The following is a 26,456-nucleotide window of genomic DNA, read 5'->3' as shown; positions in this document are numbered from 1 at the left end:
ACAGTGGGAAGCTTGCTTAAATTCCCATTTGAGGTCAAAAATAATGTCCCACTCTTTTTTCCTTCCAGGGGCTTCCTGGGATTAATGGTAAAGATGGCATCCCTGGCATTCCTGGAGTGAAGGTAAGAAGATGCCCTCAAGAAGTGCAAAACAGATGGCCATATGGGTATGGGCGCTCTCTTAATCTTTTTGACCACCCCTTCCATCACCTGGTGGGGAAAATATCCAGAGACAAAATGGGGGAAGTCATTTTGTTAGGGCCACCAGAACTGGAGCTACAAACAAAGAATCTGGAACAGATTTTCTTGTGTTTTCCTGAGCAGGGGGCCAGCCCCTAACCTTTTGGAAAACACAGATTTCCCCCTCTTTACTTCCCTTGAGGTGAATAAGACATTCTCTGGTCCAGTTTGATTCCTGGGGACTTCATGGAGATGGACACCTCCGTTTTGTTTCCTTGGAAATGATCCAGAAGGGGGTTGCCACCCCCTTCTCTTAAGATGCCTTTCAACTTCCCAGTGTAGCCTACAGCCCTGGCATCCCCTGGTGCTTTTCCATCTGAAAGTAGCCCTCGTTGACCCCACTCAACTTTTTGCGATCAGCCAGGAGTAGCCAGATGTTACCATGAGTGTGGTACGTTTTAGATGTTTTAAGACTAATAATGCAGTATGACTGCTAATTTAATGGAACTAATAATGCAACCGTATTAAAATTAATAATTTAGCGTAATTGTGAGTGGAACTGAATACTGTAGGTGGCAAAAGAGGATGAGGGATGGAAGAAATATAATGCTGGAACAACATTTGTCTCGCAGTGGAGTTTAGCCTTCCTTCTCCCTTGGTCAACATTTCTATTAACATCTTGGTTGATGAGGTGGGTGGATTGCTTATTGATTTGCAGAGGACTCACATTTGGTGGATTAGATTATACCTCAGAAGCCAGAAACAGAATTCAATTCAAAACAATGTTGATAGATGAGGGAAATGGGCTGTAGACCACAGAATGAAGTTATGCGCTTAGGAAACAGAAATATGATGTATAGGTGGTAGGGAAAATCTTGGAGCAGTAGCTGATAACGAAACTGGATATGAGCCAGCAGTGTGATGTGATGGCAAAGAAGGCAAATGCCATTTCAGCCTGCATCAGCAGACTATAAAGTCCAAATCATGGGAAGTAATCATTCCACTCTATTCTGCTTTAGTCAGATCTACCAGCTGAGATATTCCATTCGGACCTCTCGTAGTGACACTCCTATGACTTTTTCGTTTAGTTCTGTTTTAAAGAAATGAAAGATCCCATCCCTCTGGTGGCTAATATTTGCCTTTCTCTTTGCATCTTCTCTAATGTGATTTCCTCTCTCTTTTGTCCTGAAGGGAGGTGTAGGACAACCAGGCCTCCCAGGGCCTCTGGGACACAGAGGATTAGCTGTAAGTGTCACGTTCTTCTAAAACCGAACAGGTTTTCCTATATCACCTAAAACTAGACTTGCATTCTGCCAGGTTTAAAATCAAACACCTGCTGCTTCATTTTCCTCTAAACAAGCAAAAAACAAGTCCAAGCCCCCAACAACCCTGGAAGCCTTCTTTGATATGAAATCACCAGGCTATTATTGAAAATGGGCTGTTACCCACCCAAATTGTAATTGCCGTAAATTGGAGATCTAATGGAAAATTATGTATTATGGACAGGTTCCGGAACTCTTTTACCATAAGTGAAAAGGACAATCCAGTTGGGCATTGTCAGGAATTGCTACAGAAATGGGTTCTTTCCAATACATGTTACAGCAAGAGAGTCACTTGTGTTCTGGGGAGTAATTGTGACTATAATCTTTGCTGAATTTCTTAAAAAACAAAACACCAATTATTTACCCAGGCTGGCAGAGCTTATAAAACTATGCCAATGCATTGTGAGAGCCAGGTGGTACAGTAGGTAAACGTACTGGGCTAGAAAACTTCTAGTCCTGTCCTAGACACAGAAGCCAGCTGGATGACCTTGGGCCAACTCCTCCCTCTCAGCCCTAGGAAGAAAGCAAGGGAAAAGCCCTTCTGAAAATGTTGCCAAGAAAACTACAGGAATTTGTTCATGTAGACACCAGAAGTCAGGATTGACTTGAAGGCCATGACAGCCAGTTTGGAGTAGTGATGGTGGTGCTGGACCAGAAGCCAGGAGATCGTGAGTTCTTCTCCTGCCTTAGGCACAAAGCCAGCTGGGTGGCCTTGGGCCAGTCACCCTCTCTCAGCCCTAGGAAGCAGGCAAGGGCAAACCACTTTGAAAATCTTGCCAAGAAAGCTGCAGGGACTTGTCCAGGAGTCAAGGCTGACTTGAAGGGACATGCCAGGGCACTATGGTGTCCTTTGCCTGAGCGTCCCATCTAATGCCCTTTTGCAAGAGTGCCCCACTCTCAGAAAGAATGGCTCTGCAACTTGCAATCGGCCTTTCTCCTACCAGATCCCTGAAGAAGTCATCATATATGAGGACTTGGTGTACAGCAAATAATTCAGATTTTTCTTTTTTCCCCAAAGGGTTTGCCAGGCACACCTGGGAGCAAAGGTGGTCCTGGGGAGAAGGTACAGACTTCAACCCATTCCTGTTCTTGCTATTTGAATTATTAGCTCCTTTTAGCTTTTCTGAGCACTTCTGATGGATTGGGAACTGATTATACGCTTTGCATTTTCTTCTTAATGTCTTTCCAGGGCGAACCAGGGGGACGTGGCCCAACAGGCTTACCTGGGCCATCTGGAAAAATTGTAAGTAAAAGGGGATTTCCATCTCTTTGTCTCTCCTATAAACCTCAGTTTTAAGAGCATTGAAAGTGTTCTTTTCGCTGCCTCTCTTGTTTCCTAAATCCTCCCCCCACCCCCTTTGCTTTTGCGTTGTTGACTTTTTTTTAATCAATTCATCACCAAGATGAATCCCTAGAAGAGTTCCTTTCTGTTTGGCTGCCTCTCCATCTCACTGACTGTTTCCAGGCTTCAGTTCATGGTAGTGAATGCTGAGTTCTGCAGGGCCCTCAGAGCATATGCAGGTACAAACCTGCATATGTTCTGAGGGCCCTGCAGAATGAGAAGTGCGCCTCTGGAGGAACCTCACCACACCAACTCTTGAGATGTGGAGTCCTTGGGGTTCTCTGAGCTGTTACCTAGCCGGGTAATGAAACGTTTGCAAGAAAAGAACCAAGCTCAGAGAACCCCAAGGACTCCACAGTTCAACCCTGAGCTACACATATTCGCCTCCATTGCTAACTCTTGAGATTCCTGCCTGTTCAGAGGGCAGTGCCCACATTTGCCATGAAGCTTTGGGGAAACCAGAGGACTCCGGGGTTCTGAATGCCACGAAGTGATCCAAATCATTCCAAATATCTCCCCACAATGGCGAAATTCGAGCTTTGCCGCTACCCATATGGGATCTGCAAGGTGTTCTGAAGTCCTGTTAGAAATAATTTTGTCTAAGGAGGGGAATGGTAAGGTAGAACAAGGGAAAAACAGGAGTTCAGATTGGCTGGCCAAAGGGTCTACAGCTGAAGGAAAGTGCCTTTAGCAATAATGCAAAAATGATCTGCCACTGCTTTTATTCAGGCCTTTTTTTAAACTTCCCAATCTATATTATTATTATTATTATTATTATTATTATTATTATTATTATTATTATTATTATTACTACTACTACTACTACTACTACTACTACTACTATTACTATTACTATTATTTATTAGGTTTAATATAGTCCAGTAGACTCTACAACGTGGTGGTCTCCCCTCTAAGAACTACACAGGTCAAGCTTAGCCCAAGCCAGCTAGATATTAATTTTTTTAAAGCCATCTTCACGTCACCTTTCCTTTCTATAAACATCGAAATAATGGAACTCAAGAAACAAAAACTTGGACTTCGGGCGGTTCCTTGCCTGGGGAGAAAGTCTGGGCTCCATCTGGCAATCGCTGGTTGTTCCAAGTTCCACCCAAAAGGCTGGGAAGGAGGGCTACGATGCCTGCACCTCCCGTGTCTGCCAGCAGGGGGCAGCACTGCCCTATGAAATAACACAAGCAAGATAGCAAGGGGGAAATCACACGGAAGAACTCGGACTTAATCTCCTAGCAGGAGTGTGTTTCTTTCATTCGTAGCATGAGAATATTTATGTCTCCTGCAACAGATTTTTGCAGCACCTTTTCTTTTTCCTTCGTTGACGCTTTTAGGGAGAGCCGGGTCCTCAAGGAGCAGTGGGTCTTCTAGGCGTCGCTGGTGTGAAAGTAAGTCTACCGTCCTTTGTAGACTTATTCTGCCGACTTACTCTACAATTCTAACACTCTAAATTTTCCCCTGGGAGGTGAGGTCCTTCTTCCACAGTGACGGTGGCAGAGAGTGGATTTCCACTATCCATTTAATTTTCCAAAAAACTTCTGATCTTTCCTAGAAGTTCCTAGAGGTGATACATCCGCTCCCCTTAAAATACAGGTTTTTTTAGGGAATCCTCATCTTTCATTCAAACTGGAGTGAGTGCGAGTTACAATGATCCTTCCAGTGCTGAATGGCAGCTTTTGGCCTCCGTCATTATGGGCCAAGCTGGCTGGGGCTTCTGGGAGGTGTAGTTCCACCCTTTCCTGGGTAGCTCGAGTTCCTGAAGCCCTGCTTTATGCAGAAAGCTGAGAGTGGATGGTGAATTGGGCCCCCTTCAGGATAAGCCAGACTAGGAAACCAAAGTCGTGCATGTTAATACTACTTTTATTATTAAGTGATAGTAAAAGAATCTTGCAAGTCTGAATGTGCTTCCCCCTCATCCGTGAGAGCTAGGGAGGGTCTTTTTCTGAGTTGCTTACTTGGATTACAGTTCCAGCCCGGACTCAGATTTCTTTTATCTGACTGTTGTCTTGGTTGCGGCTCTTCCTCCTGTTCCTCAAGGTCATTCCTTCTTCCCATTAAACCTGGCCTTTCATCCGCTCTTTTGCAGGGAGATCGGGGTGAGAGAGGACCTTCAGGACCTCCAGGGCCACAGGGAAAAGCGGTGAGTATGAGCCTTGGATTCAAAGAGGTCCCTTTTTCTTCCTGCCCAGAAGGAAATATGGGAATGCTTGGAAAAACCCAGCTCCTCCAGATGATGGTCTCTTCTATCTGCATGGTTCTTCTCCACATTGTTATAACCCCTGGGCTAGCAGACTAAGCCCCATTGTTTGGCTTCAACCCTCTCTTTCCGTTTGGCTAGGTATTTCTCAGCAAGATGCCAGCTAAGAATACCCAAGAACAGTGCGTATTGAGTACACTGGTTTAGGGTCTACAGAAACATTATTTTAGTAAAGTAAATCCCAAAACACATATCTGAAACTGTTATATTTATGACTCACTGCAGCTGCCCCTTGAGTACAGCTGTCCTTTTTATTACTGTATCCTGTTTCTTACTGTGAATCTTAGATTGGAAAAAGAAAAAAAGCTTCTTTCTCCATCAGAATTGAATTTTCTCTCCTTCCCCAATGCGACAACAATCCCGAGTGCCAGCTCCAAATGTCCAATATCCTTTTCTCTAACTCTTTCCCCCGTGTCTTCCTGGAGAGGAAGAGAATATTAACCATACAAGAGTACTTTGTCCCTATAGTTATTTCCAACTTACATTGACCACGGCTAGCTAGTGGTCATTCATTCATTCATTCATTCATTCATTCATTCATTCATTCATTCATTCATTCATTCATTTATATGTCACATTTACATAGCTGCCCATCTCACACAAAGCAACTCTGGGCAGTGTACAACAATTAAAATAACAAGTGAATAAAAGCAGGCATTATAAAAAGAGAAACAGTTACTATTAGAATAAAAACATTATCACAGATTTTAAAAAATAGAATTTAAAATATACAAACCCCACGGAGAGAGCAGAATATCAATTACAGTGGAGCCATCGAAGAAGGTCTCCTGGTTCCCAAAGACCCCCAGGCCTGATGACACAACCAGGTCTTGTGGGGGCTTCCTAAACGACACCGGGAAGGGGGGAGCCTCACTTCAGGGGGGAGAATGTTCCCCAAGGAGGGAGCCATGGCAGAGAAGGTCCGCCTCCTGAGACCCACCAAATGCAAGTCTCTGATGTGATCAGGGAGAGGCGGTCCCTCAAATAACCCAGCCCCATGCCATGAAGGGCTATAAAGGTCAAAACCAGCACCTTGAATTGGACCCGGAAGCAAACCGGCAGCCATTGCAACTCACGAAGCAGAGGTGTAGTATGTGCTCTTCTAGGAGCACACATAACTGCCATGCTATTGCATTCTGCAGCAGTTGAAGCTTCTAGATACTCTTCAAGGGCAGCCCCGCGTACAGCACATTACAGTAGTCCAATCTGGAGGTGACTAGGGCGTGTATGAGGCTTACCTGACTTCCACCGCACCTCTTGGCTTACACAGAGTATATCTTGAGATGGGCGGTATCTAAATTCGAAATACAAATAAATGTCCTGTAAGGATATACTTACTCCGGCCACCAGGAGACAGCACATGACCGGTTTCATCCTTTTGGCAGCTGATTAGGTATATGTGAAAACTTTAACGAGGACGACGACAACAACGTGCTTCTGCTTCAACTTTAGCCGGATTGGGCTCATCATGAGACAAAGTCAAAGCATCTTGGGTCTGTTTCATTCCTGAAGCACTGCATGGCGCCAACCATTAGGCTGCTGAGTTATGTATGAACCAAGCCACCAAGCTTATCCAACAAACCACAGTCAAACAGAGTCTTGCGTTAGTGTAATAGGTATTCCACAGACATCAAGCAGGGGGACTTCCCCCCCCCCCCCCATGTTGTTGATCTCTCTCTCAGAAAACAGACTTCTCTGTTCACGTCTACCCAACCGAGCGGCAGTTACGGTAGCAAAGTTTTTTCTGAGATGGGGATAAAAGAGAGAAAGGTGTTGCCTGCTAAATTTCAGTACACCAGGCTGCTGTGCCGAAGAAAAAGGGTCAGGAAACGAAGGCGGCAGTCTGAAATGATAATTGAAACTGTGTTTTCAAGCAGGCTGCGATCAACATTACCTGGATCTGCAATTATCACATCTTCTCTAGTTGACCCCCACCGTAACGTGCTTCGGTGAGAAGCTCTCCTTCTGTATCCAATTGTTCTTTATTATCACAACATCACCTTGCCGACAAAGATCCGCATAATCAAAGCTATGGTTTTCCCAGTAGCAATGCAAGGCTGTGAGAGCTGGACCATGAGGAAGGCTGAGCGCCGAAGAATTGATGCCTTTGAACTGTGGTGCAGGAGAAGACCTTAAGAGTCCCCTGAGCTGCTAGGAGGTCAAACCAGTCAATCTGAAAGGAAATCAACCCTGATTGCTCATTGGAAGGATCGATAATGAAGCTCAAGCTCAGATACTTGACGGCAGAGGATGAGATGGTTAGATAGCATCACTGAAGCAATGAACATGAAACTGAGCAAACTCAGGGAGGCAGTGAAGGACAGGAAGGCCTGGCGCGATGTGGCTCATGGGGTCACAAAGAGTTGGACATGACTTAACGACTGAACAAAAAAATCACAACATCATAAGGAAGGGACATTTAAGAGGGGGATCAGCAGACTTAGGGTTTTGAGGACTGGGACCACCCCTGAAACCTTGCTCTCCATTGTGTGTACGTGTGTGTGGTGTCTTGGAGCCTCTCTGATTTGGCAAAAGAATTGGCACACAGCTGCTCACTTTCCCGAGATGGGAAACACCTACAAATGTAGTATAAAACCTAAGGAGGTTTACCGCTGGAAAATCTCATTCTCCCATCCCTCTCTCCAAAACTTGCCCCAAACATCCGGGAGAAAATGCACAGAATCCCTGCCCTGGCCCACCTCCTCTGGCTTTCGTCTCCCCTCATGTTCAGTGCGACCATTTGTCAGCAGAAGGTTGCTCAGCCTTGATTTAATCATGATGAAGGTGCCATTTATCTATGCTGTAACTCACACCAGCATTGCTGAATGATGAAGGTCGCTTGGCTTTTTAAACTTTTTAAAAAGGGGAACTATTCCATCAGGCGGGCAAGCAGGGTTTAAACATAAAATAGCTTGAAATAGCCGAAATCTGATCTTCAAAATAAAATCAAAGGGGAGAAACTGGGCTTAAGCAACCGGATAGACATTTTTTTCCTTTTTTTTTTTTCCCCCCACCATGGATTAAATGATTTTTCTGAATAAGATGGATGCGGTCCATGTCAATCCCCAGGTTTTTCAACGGCAGAAGGTCCATTTGCTTCATGGTGTGGCCAGCTACAAGGCAAAGACACTCAACTTTGCTAATTGTTTAGCTTTCTCTAACCTTGCGAAAACCATTTCACTCTTTGAAGACTCTCTAGTATTTGGAAAATATCAGCAGATAATGCAAAGATTCATAACATAATCCTTTAGATGGATTTAGATCCTTTACATGGTTTAAGATGCAAACCAGAGAGGCCATCCGCCATGTCAGACTGAAGAGCTATCCCCCCACCCTCAATTTATTGCTTTAGCATGTATCCACCAGGCAAGGTATAAATTATTGCTGTTTAATTAACAACACTTTGCTTTTACGAACTGTATATCTTTCAGACAGCCCATGAAAACAGCTAAGCTATTTCATGTGAAGTCTTTGCCAGCTATTGTTTCGTGGCCTCCAGATACAGTAAAACCTTGATTTTATGGCCCAACTGGGAGGAAGGAATGCTTTAAATCCAAATGCACACAATGTACAGACATTATCTGACTGATTCACCAAAATTAGTTGGTTGGCAAAGCAGTCTGAATTCAGTTTTGCCCATTCCATCCAAAACCTATTGAATGTAAAGTTCAGGTTTTATTCTATGAGCAAGAAACTGTTGGGTGGTGTGTGAGTCTGTCGGTCTAGCTGGCTTTGTTCACTTGGTTCCTCTCCTTCCTTCTGCCTCATGTTTTATTCTTCTTCCTTCCCTTCCCTTCCCTTCCCTTCCCTTCCCTTCCCTTCCCTTCCCTTCCCTTCCCTTCCCTTCCCTTCCAGGGCCCAAAAGGAGAGCAGGGACCCCCTGGAATTCCAGGCCCCCAAGGTCTCCCAGGCGTTAAAGGCAGCAAGGTAACGTTTTGATCTTCCTGACTTGAAAACAATATTATGTGATCAGCAGAGGGCCATCTGAAAGCTCTCATTTCAGAAACACTCTGCAAGATTTCCGTCTTTGCAATCCCTGTCTTTCCTGGCTGCCACATTTTTCCAGCAGCTGTCAGCGTTGCATGATTTCACATAGCGTTGTGAGGCATCCGGAAATTCAGAATGTTAAAAGATTAATTAAAACAGAAAAAAATGCAGATGTCATAATAGCTTATGTGTCCTCATAGAGCATATCAGATATGGCCATCTAATGAGATTTTGGCCACTTTAGATATTGAATTAAAATATGTTTTAATTGTGGAGATCTTCGAGTGCCATTTAGTGGAGTTGCTGGGGTCATAGTACTCCTGTGTGTTGTGTTACTGATCCTCAGAATATGGGTGCCCCCCAAAAATGTCTGTGTGTGGGTGAGAGAGAGAGAGAGAGAGCGAATGGCAACCTTACCCACATTTGGCTATAACCCTGCCCACACCTTTGTTCAGCCCCACCACCACTGGCATGCAAGGCAATTCTTAACACTCTTATTCCTGCAGGAATAAGCTGAAAGACGGCTTGTCCTGTTCTGGATAACATTAAAGATGGCGCCCCAGAATGGGGACTTAGATGCTTAATTAGAAAGCTGCCGGTATAAGAAAAATACAAGAACCACCTTGCGGTATCAGATTTATTGGGTCCAACAGTTGGTTTCCTGCAGTAGCCAACTAGGCGCTCATTGAATCCCATCATCGGCATGGTCTGGTGATTCCCAGATGATGATTATGGTGATGATGATGATTAGATTTTTATGCCACCTTTTTTTTTTTCCTCTCTGTCTGTCTGTCTGTCTGTCTGTCTGTCTGTCTGCCTTGGGCCTCAGTTTTCCTAGATATTCAGTTTGGGAATTGTTGAGTCCCAACACATTTGGAATAAAGCTGTTGAAAACCTTGGTGGAGTGCTGTAATAGGTTCAACATCTTCTAAATTTCACATTTTCCCCTCTTCTTTTCTGTAGGGCTTCCCAGGAAAAAGTGGATCTAAAGGTGATATTGTAAGTATTTCTGTTGCATTTTTTCCCCTTTTAGTCCTTTTATCACTGTTTCTACAGAGCTACCCCAGTGAAGCAACTAGCGATTTATTGTCTCCTCTTTTGATCATATTTTATTTCTTAAGTTTTGATCTTGTACCTTCAGCATAAAATATCCCCTCAACAACTAACAAAAATACAAAGAGTCGTACAATTAATCCATAGAAATCAATAGAGAAACAGCAGCAGATACAGCCAAGTCAATAGCTATGAAATAAATAAGGGAAAACAGAAAGATTTTTGTTAGCCCAGAATGTCTCAGTACATTTGGACAAGCGAAAAGATTAAATGGGATAATGGAGAAAAATGGGTGTCAAGCGCTTAAACTGCAGCACGTGCTCGTAGAAGCAAGATTCACACGGGCTTTCTTTAAGGAGTTTTAATGCCAAGAATTATGGGTTAGAATACAGAATCTTGAGATGGGAGATAGCCCTCTTTTATTAGAGCATTTATTAAGGCAGGATCTCTCTGAAGCTTTGGAATGTCTTTTTCCCAAGCAATCTGCGTGATGAGCTAAGAATCTGTTTTTGCGAAAAAATCAGTAACCATCGCTTCCGCCTGCTGATTATTTGAGTCTCCTCTCAGCTGCAGCTTCAAATGGGCTTCACTTAGCATGGATTAGGCAGCTGGTGGGCTTCCTGCAGCCCCCAGCATACCATTGCTGCTCCCCCTCCCCCCGGGATCCTGAAATTGCATTGCTGGTCTGCTATAAAATGGCTGAATTTCAGACATTGCATTGTTTCCTCTTCCCCTCCGATATGGGGGGAAATGGAGCAGGAGGCATACGGGAGCACCTTTCCACCGAAAGTCCCCCAAAGAAAAAGTGGGCTGAATGTTCTTGGCCCCACCCCTTCCACCAGCAGATCTCGAGACTGAGATGTACAAAAGGGGTGCAATCAATCATCGCAATGGCGCAATGCTGTTTTCATTCTGTTAATGAAAGCATCAGATCCTGTGGATGCTGCTGTGCAGAGGTCAAGCTATCCCCAAACTTGACAATTTATAAGTATCTTCCCTCTGCTCCAGTAGCTAGAGGAGCTGTCTTCAATTAGGGGCCCTCCAGATGTGTTAAACTTCAACTTTCTAGCTAGTGTTGCCAGTAGCTGTGCTGGCTAAGGATTTTATGAATTTAGGTACAGGTGGGAGGCTCCTGGCTGAGAAGAGCTGATCTAGCAGGGAATGACTCAGGTACCAGGGGGGTCTCCCTGAAGAAGGCATCTAAAAAGTAGGATCTAGTGCCTAAGGAGTTATTGGCTCAAAGGAGGAGGAGATGAGCAGGTCTGGGTTGTCAGGTTTCACAAGTGGCACACCTGTAAATCTCAGCTCTCTGAACACTTAACCCTGTTCCGAGATGGGTTTACTTGGCAAAACATTCACAGACACAGTTGGGTTAAATTAGTTCCTTTATTACAAACAAGAATGAAGTTAGGTACACAGAGAAGACAGTGCAGTACACAGAAGTCAAAGCATTTACGCAGATCTGTGTTCTGAGGTCTAAATTCTAGGCTTTTTCCTCCAGCTCTCCTGAGTCAGTGAACACTTGGCTGTTCTCTTGACGGCCTTCGAAGGTACCTGTTCTGTGTTGACATAACAGTCCTCTCTAGCCTGGGAGCCATCAGCTTCATTCCTTCCCCTGATCAAGTCATGTTCATGGTGGAATAAAATCAAGATCCTTGACAGTTCCGAGGATGCCAGGTTAGAGTGCCAAGGACCTGGGATAGTAAGGAAAGTGCAGAAAATATGACATTTCTCAGTACTGGTTTACCGCTAGTACTGGAACTTTGTGATCTGCCACAGAAAAACGAAGCAAAGTTGTCACTCCAGGGGCTGCAACAAAACATTTAGAAGTCCATTCTGCAGAGAAAAGTCTGCAGAGTAAAGAAGGAACATCCTTGGTGTTCAATGCAGAACTGAATGCAGGCAGGTCTCCTCAACCTGAGCTATGGAGAAACTAAATGTCTTCCCCAGAGCTCCTGCTGTTTGAGTGGGAGAGTTTCAGGACCTGGATTCAGACGGACAATAGAGAGTATATAATAGAGAAGATCCCTCTTTGCAGTGACAACCTGCTATAGGAGGACAGCTGATGGTTTCAGGAACTGTATGTATCAGTGTGAGCAGGAAGTTCCTGGGACTAAACTTATGAAAGGATTTGAAGTGCCAGCATTTTAATCTGGCTGTGAAACTAATTAGGAACCACTATTGTTAATTCTGCATGAACAAAATGTGATCTTGGCACACGGCCCAGGCTGAGTCTGGCAACTCTGTTCTGAACTGAAGGGTCTGTTTTGTTTCAAATGCCATTCCATCCCAAAGTATTATATGTCTAACCTCAAGACTGCCAAAGCCTGGAGTACCAGGCCAAGATATCTCACCCATTGGTTGACTTCATCTTGCCAGAGGATTTGGCTTCAAATGATGCTTCCTTGTTCAGTTTATTGGTGTTCCCCCAAAATTAATATGTGGGTGCAGAGGCTATATGAATCTCTTGACCTTCAGGCTTCATATATCTAAGGTGCTGGTATCCCACAAAGGTCATGGGCTCTGCAGAATGAAATCCTTAGGAAGGTGGAGACTCCTCTGGAGGGCTCAAAGAGAAGGGCATAGGCAAGAAACGATGGGATGGATTTTGGGATTGGGGCAGAATAAATGATTTGGATGTAATTGGTTGTTATTATGACTTGCTCTTCCTTTCTCATAGGGGGATCCTGGTGTTGAAGGCCTTTCTGGAGAGAAGGGACAGAAGGTGAGATGACCTATAGAAGTGTTTCTCAACCTCAGCCCCTTTAAGATGCGTGGACTTCAACTCCCAGAATTCCCCAGCCAGCATGCTGGCTGGGGAATTCTGGGAGTTGAAGTCCACGCATCTTAAAGGGGCTGAGGTTGAGAAACACTGGTCTGTAGTATCCTCCTTGACTTGCTCAAGAAATATGCTTGGATTTGGCTCAGCAGTTTCAGGGAAATATGTAGCTAAATAGGCCAGAGATGCCCAACGTGAGGTTTCAGAGCTGCTTTGAGGGCATTGCTATTTTATGTCAATTGTTGTACGCCACCCAGAGTCGCTTTGTGAGATGGGCAGCTATATAAATGTGGTGTATCAATCAATCAATCAATCAATCAATCAATCCCCCAGAATTCTTCAAAAGTGGTATATGTGAGGCTACCATTGTATTTGGTCTGAAAGCAGCAGCTGGTGAAGAATGCAGCAGCCAGGATGCTGAGTAGGACAACTGGCCATGCCCTTGTTATACCACAGTTGAAGCAACTGGGTGTAGCTCCCAAGACATGTCCAAGATTTCAGTTATGACACACAAGGTCCTGAACAACTTGGAACCAGCAGACCAGGCAGATTAGCATCACCATTACCAACCTAGTTGGTCACCAAATGCCATCTGGCAGCTGCCCTAAGGGAAAGGCCTCTCTTTGATGGGGCCCCATATTGGAATGCTCCCTCCTTCCAAGTAAAATTCACTACAACAACTTTTAGGTACCGGAGAACTTCTTCTTCCTGGTATGACAGTTAGAAAACTCTTTCTTGCCCCCTTGATAATGAAAGGCTTTATTTTTTATTATTATTTTAATGTATTCTTTCTTAGGTATTTATTTGCTGCATTTATGGCAAGCCACTTTGAGATGCTTCAGCATAGGAAACAGCGTATCAATATATTAAATGTAAATAAATAAATTATAAGTTTTAATATGACAGAAGGTGGGAAATATGACACACATGACATGGACAGTCATCCTATTAACTGTAGGATGAAAGGGAAAGAAGTAAGATTTGGTTTTTGGCCTGGTCCTGACCACTCCCTTCTGGAGCGTGGCCTCAGGAACCCTACTCAGAAGCCCAGTGTGGTTGTGGCACTTTGTTCCTGAACTGGGGTGGGGGGAGCGCTTTTCAGTAGAAAACTTATCCAGTACTGTACCACAATCTGAATTCAGAATTCATTCCAAATCAGGAGTCCTGGGTCTGATTTTTCTCCAAAATGGAAGAAAGACAGGTCAAGGATTCTGGCTAAACTCATGACCAGTTTCCAAGGTAGTTTAGCTCAGAATCATCTTAAGTCATTCTTCTCCAGTCTGTATCTTCTGCAATGGCTACTCATGCCAAAGCAAATTGTGTAAGGGGAGATTTGCTGATGAAGATCTGGCCCGATATCAGTTCCATTCCCCAACAGTACAGCTGGGTCTTCCTTCAGCTTGAGCTCTTTAGCCTTTAGACCTTCCTTTCTCCTGAGCTCCTTTCCTGTCAGTGACCATGACCTAGTCTTTCTCTGCACAGAGGTCCTCTGTTGCCAAATTTTGCCAATTGTCCCAAAATTGCTGCATAGAAATGTCCCACTGCTAATCAGGGCTCTGATCACTTTTCCTTGGAGCTGCTAGAAGGCCTGCCAACACTCTGGGACATCCAATAGAAGACAATCTCTGTAGCTTAGGGTTGAACTGTGCTGTCCTTGGTGTTGTCTGAGCTTGGTTGTTTGCTTGCTGACATTTCGTTACCCGACTAGGTAACATCATCAGTGCACTCATCATCATCATCATCATCATCATCATCATCATCATCATCATGCATTATCAATGCACTGATGATGTTATTTAGTTCATCATCATCTGATCATCATGCATCATCAGTGCACTGATGATGTTACCTACTCAGATAATGGAACGTCTGCAAGCAAACAACCAAGCTCTGAGAGCACCAAGGACTCCACTCTGTGACATCCCAGAAGCTCCACAAATGGCCAGGAGGGCCACAGCCTTTAGGCAGTTCACAGGCAAAGAAGGAGGATTTGGCCAATGTTTTAGTAAACCAGTGCTGTGAATCACTTTGAGAAGATTCACATGAGAAGGGCGTTAAAATAAGCCAATTAATTTGTAGGCAAGTTGTCTTTTTTCTCCTTGATACCTCTGTTCCTTAAAGGGTGGGAAATAAAACTAAGGTATTTTTTCCCCTATCTTTTGGCCCATATGATCCTAATGCAATATTTTCTGTAGTATATTGATAGTATGAATGAAATCTCTTAGGTGTTTGGAGCCTCAGCTAAACTTTTCTCTTTGTTCTTTATTTATAGGGTGAATTGGGTGAGCCTGGACCAAAAGGGCAGGTGATTATTTGCTACTAAGAGCAAAATACATCTTATCTTGAACAGTGTGGTTTAGCCTGGCTATCCGTGTATATATATATATATATATATATATATATATATATATATATGGAATATATATATAATCTTATGATCGAGGAGGAGAGAGAATCGTTCTTATGGGAAAAAAGATTTGAATAATGGGTTATTTATGCTAGGAACAAAATGATAATTTTGCTGGATCTGTAACTTTATGTAAAAATAGTTTTATAGCTCTGTAGCTTATCCCCTTTCTGTACCATAGAATTACACTGTTTTACATTTTTAACACCTTCAAATAGCAAAGAATAAAAAATTGATAGTAAATTTTAAGGCAAACATCAGGCAATCTTCTTTAATATAATACAAAACAAAGTTTGGTATTCACTGTGTTGAGGCAGATTTTTGTTTTTGCTTTTTTATAATAATTTTATTGAAGATTACATTATACAGATAAAAGTAATACAAACTATAAACAAGAAAAAAGAAAAAAAAGTAAAAATAAAAATAAAAAAAAAAAAAAGCTGAACCAGCTTTTCCCATCAATGATTTTTAACATAGTCTAGATCAGTGTTCCTTAAACTTTTTTTTTTCTTTCCCACTTTTAAAAATTATAAAGGACCCCAAAAGAGTTTTTGTTTGTATAAGTTATATTTATTGATATTTACCATATTAAAAATTAAGATTGATGCATTTGCTGCTACTACCTCTTCTCACAATTGTTTGTTGGGATTTTAATACAGGTTGTCCTCAGTTAATGACTGTAATTGCAACCAACAACTCTGTTGCTAAGCAACATGGTCGTAAAGTGAAAAATCATGTGGCCGTACCAACTTACGATGGCAGTTCTGGCAGTTCCAGTTCTGCTTGTTAAGTGAATCATGTGCAGTTGTTAAGTGCAATGTCATGTGACCATGACTTGCAACTTTGTGCTGGCTTCCCCATTGACTTTGCTTGTGAAAGGCTGGCAGTGAAGGTCATACATAGTGATCATGTGACCTCAGGATGTTGAGACCATCATAATTGCATGCCGATTGCCAAGCGCTCGAATCATGATCATGTGACTGTGGGATGGTGTGATAGCTGCAACTTTGAGGACTGATCATATGTTTCCTCATTCAGTGCCATCATAACTCTGGTCACTGAATGAGTGGTCGCTAAGCAAGGACTGCCTGTATTATATTATTTTTCAACATAGGCTGCCAAATAATTTTAATTTCAAGGGCTCCTGAGAGGGTTTTGGGGAACCTCAGGGGTCTTTGGACCACACTGTGAGAAACACTGGTCTATATAAACTGGGAGCTTTAGGGCCCAGAAGCCAGTGGAACCCCTTGTCCAGGAAGAGGAAAGCTGAGCCCATTTTATGCTGGAGCTTTGCAATATGGGATGGATTTACCAGCTTACCTGGCTGTGAACTTCCAGAGGCCTCTCACAAGTCACTGGAACATGGAATAGCAAACTGGAAAAACTCCTGTCTTGTGAAGGCATGCTTAAAGAATTCCTGGTAGTGTCAGAGAGCTTTTTTCAATGCCATGGTGAGTCTGAAGAAATCAGGTCTTACTAGCCTCTTGTCCTTTCACAGCAAGGTATCCCTGGGGAGCCAGGTTTTCCTGGACCTCCTGGGGACACCGGAGCACCTGGAGTCAGAGGTTTCCCAGGGCCTCCTGGCCCTCGAGGACTTAATGGGGAACGTGGTGTACCTGGAATGCCTGGACCACAAGGTGCCCCGGTAAGTAAATACCACAAAGTTCCAGCTGTGGTGAGATGCCACCACAGAGCTGGTGGATCAACAGTGTTAAGGCCAATCTGGATGCTTTCCAAATGTATTGACCTCAATGTCAGAATTCCCTATCCAGTGTGGCCATTGTGGAGAATTCTAGGAGTTCAAATCCATGCCTCTGAAGGATTGTGTCAACCTGGTGTATAGACCTCACTACAGAAGAGGTCATCTTAGAGACTAAAAGAATGAAGTTCTGTGTGTTGAGAATGATTCATTGTGGGTCATTGCCTGTAAGCATTCACTTGGGCAGGATTTTCCTGGCATGTAATTGTTAGCAAAAACAGATTGGATCTGTGGTCCTTCCTGGAACAGCATAGGGGCAGAATTACAGACAACTCACTTGGGATACTTGTCAAAGATCAGTGTGGCCCTGCTCTGGCCTGGCCTGGCCTTCTAATTCTGCTGGTCACTCAACCATTCCTCCTTCAAAAGTTCAGTCCTAGAGGAGGCTGCCCACTGCAACTTGCCTTTGGAGAAGCTCTGATCCTTGACTTCTGAGAGGCATTTCATTACTGTGAAAGCAGACTGTTTGGCCAGGTGGATCTGCTTGAACCTCCTCCAGCAGGTCTCTTCTGAGTCCCTTCTCACTGAGATCTCTGCTGCATGCAGAGACATTCCTTTAGGCATTCACATTTTAAAAGCAATTTCATTTTCATCAAAGATATTCTGCTGAAGCACCAATACTTCAGTTGTGTATAAGTGGAGAGTAAAGGACCTTCAGCTTACTACATAGACTGTCTCTGAGGCCTCTCTGCACAGTCTGGCCCTTGGGTCCTGTCTAGTGTGGTAGACCCCTGTTTCTATGGATCTGGTGCTCAGTGCTGTTCTTGTGATGCTATGATCAGTGCCTCAGTGCTGTCTTTTAGCCCAGCCCTTTCCAGCCACTGGTAGGATTTCCCAATGTCAGCCATCTCAGCTATCTGTTAATGGTTCATCCCATGCAGGGGCTTGTCTTGCCATGGCACTTCCTCCACTTGAACTTCCTCCCATGTCTGCTGCTGCCTCAGGCATTCTCTCAGCAGCTCATCTTTGGGTGCCATCTTAGTGATGTATTTTGCTCTGGGTTTCATCCAGGACAGTGGCTTTGACACACACCAGATTCCACCCGCCCTCTTTCTGGCTGGTGTACAGTCTCTGGGTGTTGGACTTGGGGTGGAAACCAGCACACATTGTGAGGAGCTTCTGGGTCTTCACATTGGCAACCTCCATGTCCTCCTTTGGCCAGCTCACAGTGACATTCCAGCTTCAAGTGTTGGCTGCACATTCAGTTGTTCTTCTGGGTCTTCTTCAGTCCGGGATGTAATGTGTAGTTGGTTTATCTCAAGTTGTGAGAGCAGCTTCCTCTTCGCTATTCTTCTTCCTCTTCACTATCAACCAGCGTTGGGTAACTAGCTGTTTCTCAGTTAGTGTGGATGTGGGTCTTCTGTCCATCCATAGTTCCCTCATACATTTCATATATCCCCTCTCATTAGGTCTACTGCTGTAGTAGCATTCCATCAATTCCAGGTTCTCTTGTCTTGTATGGTTTGTTCCAGTAGCCCACTTATCATCAGATTGTCCTGGTTCCCCAACAGCTGGTGCAGACCTTGTTAATCCAGTCGACATCCAAGACAGCATGACTCTCTTAGTTCGTGTCACTCTCATATCTGAGGTAGGCAGGTGAAGCATTAGGGGTCCTGTGCAAGGAACCCTACTGGTAAGGTAGGTACCAGCCGCAATTTGAACTCTGGTCTCCCACGTCAAAGAGCAGTGCTCTAACCACTATGCTATCCAGCTGCTCAATATATATATAGTGCCTTTGAGTCAGTGTTGACTCCTGGCGATAGATAGATAGATAGATAGATAGATAGATAGATAGATAGATAGATAGATAGATAGATAGATAGATAGATAGATAGTAATAATGTAATAATATGCATGCAACATAGAATCCAGGAGGGATTCTTCATCCTCCAAAATCCAGCTGTTTTGTCAGCTCAATCAACTGCTTAGACAGCAGGTCCTAGACTTTGCATCTCCAGAGGAATTCTTGCAGTCTCAATGGTGTGGAGGAAAGGAAGACACACATACCTATGAATGATTTAATTTATAATTTTTCTCCAGCCATAATCAACACTGAGTTTCTGAGGACTCAGGGGGTTCTTGGACTCAGATGTTTCCCATCCCAGCTCAGCATCTTAACTATTACTGCCCTGCTCCCCAGCCCTCTTTCACTGCCTTTTCTCCTGCTTCTGACCTCAGGGATTAATGTACATGATCGTCAGGAATGCAGGCAGAGAAGAGGAGTGGAAATAACCCTTAAGCTTGCAGAACATTTTGCTGGACTTCATCTGTAACAAATCTGTCCACATTTTTCAGTAGCAGACAAGTTCTAACTCCCCCACCCACCCATTCTCTTTCATTGTGATACGATCTTGAGAATAATCTTTCATTTATGGAGGATCATGAATCCCAAATGAAACATTTTGACTAAATGTTTATGGCTGAGAAGTGCAAATTAGACCTGTCTTCTCCAACCTCTCTTCTCCAGCTTTATGCTCTTCAGCTGCGTTGGGACTGCAACAACAGGTATCCGTGGAGGAGAGATGGCGGGGGTGGGGGGAGGAGGCAAATGATGACAAGTACCTTGTGACATTGCAATACAAGTTCTGCCCTGTAATGTCACAATCCATGTGACATTTCTCATCATCAGGTTTAGGAACAGAGGCTTGTGATAGCAACTCCAAGAATTCCCAGCCAGCAGGTTCTAAGATTTGCAACCTGAAGGGCACCAGGATTCCAAAGTTCATACTATTAATATTTCCACGCAGCACCATTTCCACTTTCCAGTCTCGCCAGAGCATTTTGTCTGGGTTATCTTCTTCACTCCTGCTAGCCTTGACACTGGCTGGAACATCAGATACCAGTCAAAGCTCCTTCCAGCCAACCTATAGGAGAGTGCAAAACTGGTTGTTCAGTCAGTGCCTTGTTCCTTCCGCTACTGCGAGTGCTGGAGTGTCAGATATTCCCTACAGAAGGGGGGGGGGAAAATGGCTCCCTTCTTGTTTTTAGTACAGGTGATGCACATTTCTCCAGGCATCATTCATCCTGCATATAAGTTCCCACTAAAAGCTGCATCTGTGGTTGAAGATTTCAGTGCAAGAGCTTGTGTGTGTGTGGTAGGGAGAGGAATGACATGCTTGAGCCCAGAAGCTGGGAGGTGAGTGAAGATTGCATGAGAACTGAAGCAGAGGACACTGCTTGAGTGTAAAAACTTGCAGCCTCCCCGCAGGATCTCAGGTCCTGACAAACTGATTAAGAGCATCGTGGTTGCTGCCGTTGTGATATAGGAGAAGATCACAATCCATTGGTTCTGTTCCATTCCCCAGGGCAGGGACACAGGAGATCAGCATATCGTTGATGTCGTTGTAAAGATGCTGCAAGGTGAGTGGATCAGAAGGGCACTGCTGTCCAACCCACACACTAACCCGTAGGATAGCCCAGGGACAAAAGGGAAATTAAAGGTCATCAACTAAATACCATGAGCTTGGTGGTGACTTCTCCCTGTGGGCCTGGCATTTGGGTGTGGGCATTTTTGCGACTACAGCTAAGAGGGCTGCAATCTGGTTTCCTGATTAAGAGCCACTGTGTGACATCACTTTCTAGGGTGCCCTTTTTAGTATGTTTCACTGGAATTTTTAGGATGGGAATGGGAGGCAACCCCCCCCATCCTTACCCTTAAAATCCACCCCCCCAGCTCCCTGACTACAGCCTGAATTTTGCACCACTGACGTTCTGTCATTTGGCCAATTTTTAGTAATATGACCTGGGGGTGATAGGAGATATGGGCTGTGGGTGGCTTGCCAAGTGCAGGGCTAGAGACACGTTGCCTCTGACCTGCAAGTTCTGTTTAGCCTTAATAGCCATTCGTTGACCTGTATTCAGTAAAACCATCTAAACAGGGACGATGTGATGGAATGAAATTATGAAGGCCGGGCTCAGGGAGATAAACATTTTCTTAGCTCGCCAGAACCGCGTGGGAGGAACAAGAGGATGAGGCTGGCACCTCCCTGAGGAATTCACACTGTTGTGGCTGGAGGACTTTGGGAGCTGGGGTTTGAGTCTGGGAAGATTCTTGCTAGAGGTTGTAGCTAATAAACATAGTTGGATTGAATTGGCATTGTCTCTTGGAGTTCCTTGGGCTAGGCCTGACAGATAGCCCCTAGCCAACATTGCCTAGGCTCAGAAGCTAAGCAGAGTCAGGGCTGATCAGTGCTTGGAGGAAAGACCACCAGGGCATACCAAGGCTGTAGGCCAGACTAAGAGGTTGAAAAAAGATACAGGCCAATGTTGCATGTTCATATCCATAAAGTCTCCAGGAGTCAAGCCGTACTTACAGAACACACTTTACCTGGTTACTGATTTAATCCATTTTCTGAATTTGTACAATAACTTGAATGATAGGCCAACAAACTATCTGGGTTCATATAACACATTAATCGAGAAATAGTTTAACCAAGTGAAAACTAATCCAGATCATCATGTTGTGCAAATACAGCTGCTCGGTTGGCAATTAACACAGTTGTGTAAACACAGCTGTTGAGCAGCAACTGTCTCCATAAGCCAAAGTACATTTGTGGAGAAGCGTGTCTTCACTGTCTGTTTTGAACCTCCTGAATTTGGTAGGGATGGAGGAAGACGCCTGGTAGGTGAAGCACTGCTTCCTTTTCATCTTTGCCTTACAGAACAACTGGCAGAGTTAGCGGTGAGTGCCAAAAGAGCAACTTTGGGTGGAAGTGGCATGATGGGACCGCCTGGCCCTCCAGGGCCTCCTGGATCACCTGGCCCCCAAGGCCCCCATGGACATCCTGGTTCCCGTGGTGTTCCAGGAATCGTAGGAGTTGTTGGACAGATAGGCAACACTGGACCCAAAGGTAGGAAGATGTCTTTGCATGGAAGCATCATATAAGGGTTTGTTATCTGACTGATGAGGATTTAGAAGACGTGAATAGACACCTGCGGGCTCATTCATGATCAGTATAAAGAACCTTATCCTTGAAGTTCACAGAGAAGCCATTAGAAAGAAATTACAAAAGGCTCCACCCTAATGCCTTAGGAGATAAGTTGGCTCTAAAGGGGGAATTGTTCCTTTGCTGAAATTTGTATAACACTTCAACAAATCTTGCTAAAGAAGACTGTGTAATTCATGCCAGGAAAAGAATTACTCTTGGCTTGAGTCAACTGCCGGATACCTCATTTCATACTCTACTCATTGGATATCAACAACAACCGGAATTCATTGCATGGAGAACCTTGCCAGGAACATCTGTTCAATCCCCCAGTATTTTGAATGGTGCCCTTACCTTGGTACCATTAAAAATTCATCCTGAATTGAATTCAGCCTCTACCCCTTAGAACTCTGTAATGGATCCTTCCTTTTTCCCATTTCAGTCTCACAAGCTGTGAATGTTTTGTTTTTTCACTATAAATAATGTCATTGGGAGTTGTAGTCCCAGTACATCTGCAGGATGGCAGGTTTCAGAATGTTTTTCTAGAGTTTTTCTTGGTAGAACGTGCACAGTCCATCCAAGCACCAGGAATAGCTAATGATTTCTCTCTATAAAGTCTTCCAGGTGAGTTACTAGAGATAAGGGCTAGTGTCAGTCCTTCTAGATAGGCCAGGTCAGGAAACAAGACTCCACATGTTTGTCTGGAATTATATTGATACAGGCTATAGTAACAGAATCTGAGAGAATCACTTTGGTGTAGCAGTTAAAGGCACCAGGCTAAAAAAGGAAGACCACGAGTTCTAGTCCTGCCTTAGGCATGAAACCAACTGGGTAACTTTAGACCAGTTAGTCTCTCTCAGCCCTAAGGAGGAGGCAAGGGCAAAGCACTTCTGAAAATATTGCCAAGAAAACTTCAGGGACTTGTCCAGGCACTTGCCAGAAGTCAGCACCGACCCAAAGCCAACCAAACCAACAGAATCTTGAAAGCTGACTATGTTTTTCCCCTCCCCCTCTTACATCCCAGTGAGTTAGGGTGGAGCCAGTCTGAGCTGCTTTCGAATGTTTTCTCTGTTTCCTTGGCTTAATGCATGTTTTTGTTTCTGAAACCATCTCTGGTCCCTCCAAGGTCATTTCTGTGGCTCTCTACAACTAGAAAGAAGGGCAGAGTTGGTCCCGTCAAACAATATGTCTACAAAGTGTGAATTGAATATGAGTTAAACTTTGCGGTTTCCTCATCCTACAGGAAAGAGGGGTGAGACAGGAGACCAAGGAGAACCTGGCCATGGACATCAAGGGATGCCAGGGCCTCCAGGCATACCAGGTGAGATGATCTGTGGGGCTGCCTCGAGAGGAACAGACATGTAAGGTTGGGTTGCTGGAATATGCCACCTGCTCTCCTCCAGATATGGAATAACTTCCAGAATTCCCAGCTGCCCCGGCTAATCATTGACTATGGGATATCATTGGAGGATAATTGTGGAATGACCATGAATGTTCCATCTCCAAGACATTGCACAAAATAATCCACATGTAAATCTTTTGCAGTTTTAGAGAAGGTGCTGGTATGTTTACTGCTAAGGATTTGAAGTGATAAACTCAGTGTGTTATAGCCTATCTTTACAGTATAGCAGTTTCCCTTGAGAAAGATTTCATTTTCTCTTGAAACCTATTGGGAAGTAGGAAAGGAATTATTCAAGCACTTTTGGTTGTGGGAAGGGTGGAGGAGCTGCTGTCACAACATGTCCAGAGGGCACCACTTTGGGGAATGTTATACATCTTCATTCAGTTATGGATCAGATAGATTTTGTACTCACCAAAAGGGAATGAGAGATATATATCCAAAGAATTAGAACAGTGGTCAGAAGAAGCAATGGAAGAAGAGGCCTTGGGGTATAGAAACTCTTTGGTGATGTCTAGCTTCACCACTGTGTCTTCTACCTACCACTGCTTTCTGAACAATTGGCATCAAAAGCTCCCAGGTCTAGTTCTTGTAGAGACCATTGGAGCTGTCAAGGGACATCAGTGTACAGTGTGTATCATCTCTTTTCCTGCTGGTGTTCCTTCTTCACCAGATCTGAAGTATTGGCCATATGGATCTGGTTGACCTCCAGTTTGCATCAGCTTAGGTGTTAGGTTTTGCTGATATATCCAAGATCTGTTGTTCGTGCCTTCTTTCCTGAGAGGTGATGGCAGCAAGTAAGTGGCTAATAGAAAATGAATTCTGAAACTTCTTCCAAGTCTTTTAGAGGTGAGGGTAGTTTTAGAGCTTGTAGAAACAATAGTGGTTGTAGAAGGGGGTAAGGCACATAAGGACAAACCATATATTCTTTCATTTTCATTTTCCAGGTCCCCCTGGTCAGCCTGGTCAAGCTGTCAACGGTAAACATGGAGAGCGAGGTGTTCCAGGTGCTCCAGGAGAAGCAGGACGTCCTGGTTTACCTGGACCTCCTGGCCTTCCTGGATTCTGCGAGGCTGTTGTCTGCCTTGGGGCCTCTGCCTCAGCTCAGCTGACTGAAGTAGGTTCCGTCAAAGGACCTTCATACTGAACGTTGTCAAGTGAAAGATCAGTTCCATGGTTGACATCATTGATTCAGCAGAAGCTTCACTACTGGCATTAAGCAACTGGGGCCCAAAGAAATGGGGAAACCACCAATCCAAAACCTCTTGATTGATGAGAAACCTTTGCTTGGATTTGAGTATCCATTCGTATCTATTCGCCTTCACTGGTGAGAAGACATTTGGACATTCTGAGTGGCGCCAAATGGAGATTCACCTCCATGCAAAAATTGCTGGTATCTTGGATCAAGCTTGAGCATTTCATTGAAAAATTGCTTTTTTTTAATTTATAAGGAATTGTAGAGCCCCTCCAAACTATATGATATCATGGGGAAATGAGGGGAAATTCTCATTTTGGGCCCCAGTAATTTTTTGATGGAGAGCTCCACATGGTAGCATTTTTTTGTTGTAATTTGTTAAGGGTAATTTATGTGAAGTGTTACTATGTGGGAGAAATTCAGAATTAGGATATGAAAAAAAAAAAACTTGAAAAATGGTGTCAATTTTGTTCCTGTCTGTAAAGGTTTTTTTTTCGCTTGAGGTTTACTTCTTACAAGCACCTCATCATGGGAAAAGAATATAGCAAAATTTGTTACAAGATGGCTTTCTCTCTCGAAGAAAAATCCCATGAGTGAGTTGAGATAATTCTTGATTTACTGACCCCCACACCCTGATCATTGCAGCTGCTTTTCTACTGAGTGTCTAATTTGTTAATGTTTTGGTCAATTATATTACGTTGGTTGACGGAATTGATCTATCCAAACTCATTGCATTTTTTAATTGCAAAATTAGGCTTTTTGTTCTCCCTTTTCTATTATGCAATTTTCAGTTATTATTTAACGATGCATAATACTCAGTCTGAATTATCTTCCCAAAGTTGTAAATCTTTGTAAAATAAGGGTTTTTAAAATAAATACTAATTAAAAATATTTTTCTCCACCAAAGAAAAGAAACAAAATGAAGAATGAATGTCAATGAACTTAACAGATGTGTCCGATTCTCTTGATTTAACAGACTTGTAAAACAGTTTTTCTTTAATAATTTAATCTTGTAAGTTGATTAATCATCTTCATGAAAAAATGTTGGATCTTGATCTTGTTCTAGACGTCTGTTTGGATTACTCTGGAAGGTTCCTTTAGTTCTGTGATAGTTAAGTGGTCACAAGGCCCAGGTTTTGTGGGTGTAAGGAGAAGGGAATGGAAACTTTTGGGTAAGACTTGAAATAAATGCTAATTCCCTAACTCCAATTTTAAAACTCATTTGGGGGTAAGGGACATTTCTCACAGCTTTCATACATTGAAACCCCTGTGTTCACACAACACTTGTAACCTGCTTACTGAGTTAAGTCATTTTCTGGGTTCAGTATACTGAATCATAAACTAACTGAATGGCCACTCAACACATGAAACCACAAAGAAATTAATGTGCTTACAGCTAGCCAAGCTCTACATGTTGTTTGAAAATGCAGCGATGAGGTTTAGAACTGATTGGGTGAAGTGTGAAAATAGCTACTAAATGATAATGTGTGTGTGTGCGTTTGTAGTGTTTACAGAGGCCCAGTGTGTTCCAGGAATTCAGCCACTGTGGTTTGTAAATCATAGTTTTGGCTTAACATGTTATACAGACAGAGCCAGCTGTGATTTATTCCATAAACCTTGGTTAAGCAAACCATGACTCAGTCAATGAAAAGTCCATCTTATAGGTTGCCAGGAGTATGCCTTCTGTTTGGTCTCCTTCAGGCACTGGATTAAAGCCAAAACATTGCAGTAAATCTCATAGTTATCAAGGTGACACAGGACTTTTCACATAGTTTAGCACCGGCACTTAAATGTTACCTAAACTTGAAGTCTGCTCACACAAACTCCGGTTCTGTGTTTGATT

General features: G+C 43.7%; 1 protein-coding gene across 1 annotated transcript in view; it reads left to right on the top strand.

Annotated features, from left to right (window-relative positions):
* The window catches only part of COL9A2 (collagen type IX alpha 2 chain), a 60,951-nt gene extending 35,188 nt beyond the window's left edge, over nt 1–25,763 (top strand). Inside the window, exons 18-32 of the mRNA XM_088153377.1 lie at nt 69–122; nt 1,371–1,424; nt 2,520–2,564; nt 2,691–2,744; nt 4,187–4,240; nt 4,939–4,992; nt 8,965–9,036; nt 10,060–10,095; nt 12,830–12,874; nt 15,201–15,233; nt 16,834–16,980; nt 20,400–20,454; nt 21,756–21,944; nt 23,263–23,340; nt 24,366–25,763. Of these exons, the coding sequence (XP_088009503.1) occupies nt 69–122; nt 1,371–1,424; nt 2,520–2,564; nt 2,691–2,744; nt 4,187–4,240; nt 4,939–4,992; nt 8,965–9,036; nt 10,060–10,095; nt 12,830–12,874; nt 15,201–15,233; nt 16,834–16,980; nt 20,400–20,454; nt 21,756–21,944; nt 23,263–23,340; nt 24,366–24,565 (1,170 nt within the window). The 3' untranslated portion in view covers nt 24,566–25,763. The remainder of the gene's footprint in view (nt 1–68; nt 123–1,370; nt 1,425–2,519; nt 2,565–2,690; nt 2,745–4,186; nt 4,241–4,938; nt 4,993–8,964; nt 9,037–10,059; nt 10,096–12,829; nt 12,875–15,200; nt 15,234–16,833; nt 16,981–20,399; nt 20,455–21,755; nt 21,945–23,262; nt 23,341–24,365) is intronic.
* Nucleotides 25,764–26,456: the final 693 nt, after the last annotated feature.

The sequence above is a fragment of the Python bivittatus genome, unplaced genomic scaffold (assembly GCF_059951505.1).
Source record: "Python bivittatus isolate LINGU-HERP-01145 unplaced genomic scaffold, Pbiv_v1 ctg000040_np1212, whole genome shotgun sequence".
In the NCBI taxonomy this organism is placed as follows: domain Eukaryota; kingdom Metazoa; phylum Chordata; class Lepidosauria; order Squamata; family Pythonidae; genus Python; species Python bivittatus.
This window is presented reverse-complemented; position numbering and strand designations above follow the sequence as displayed.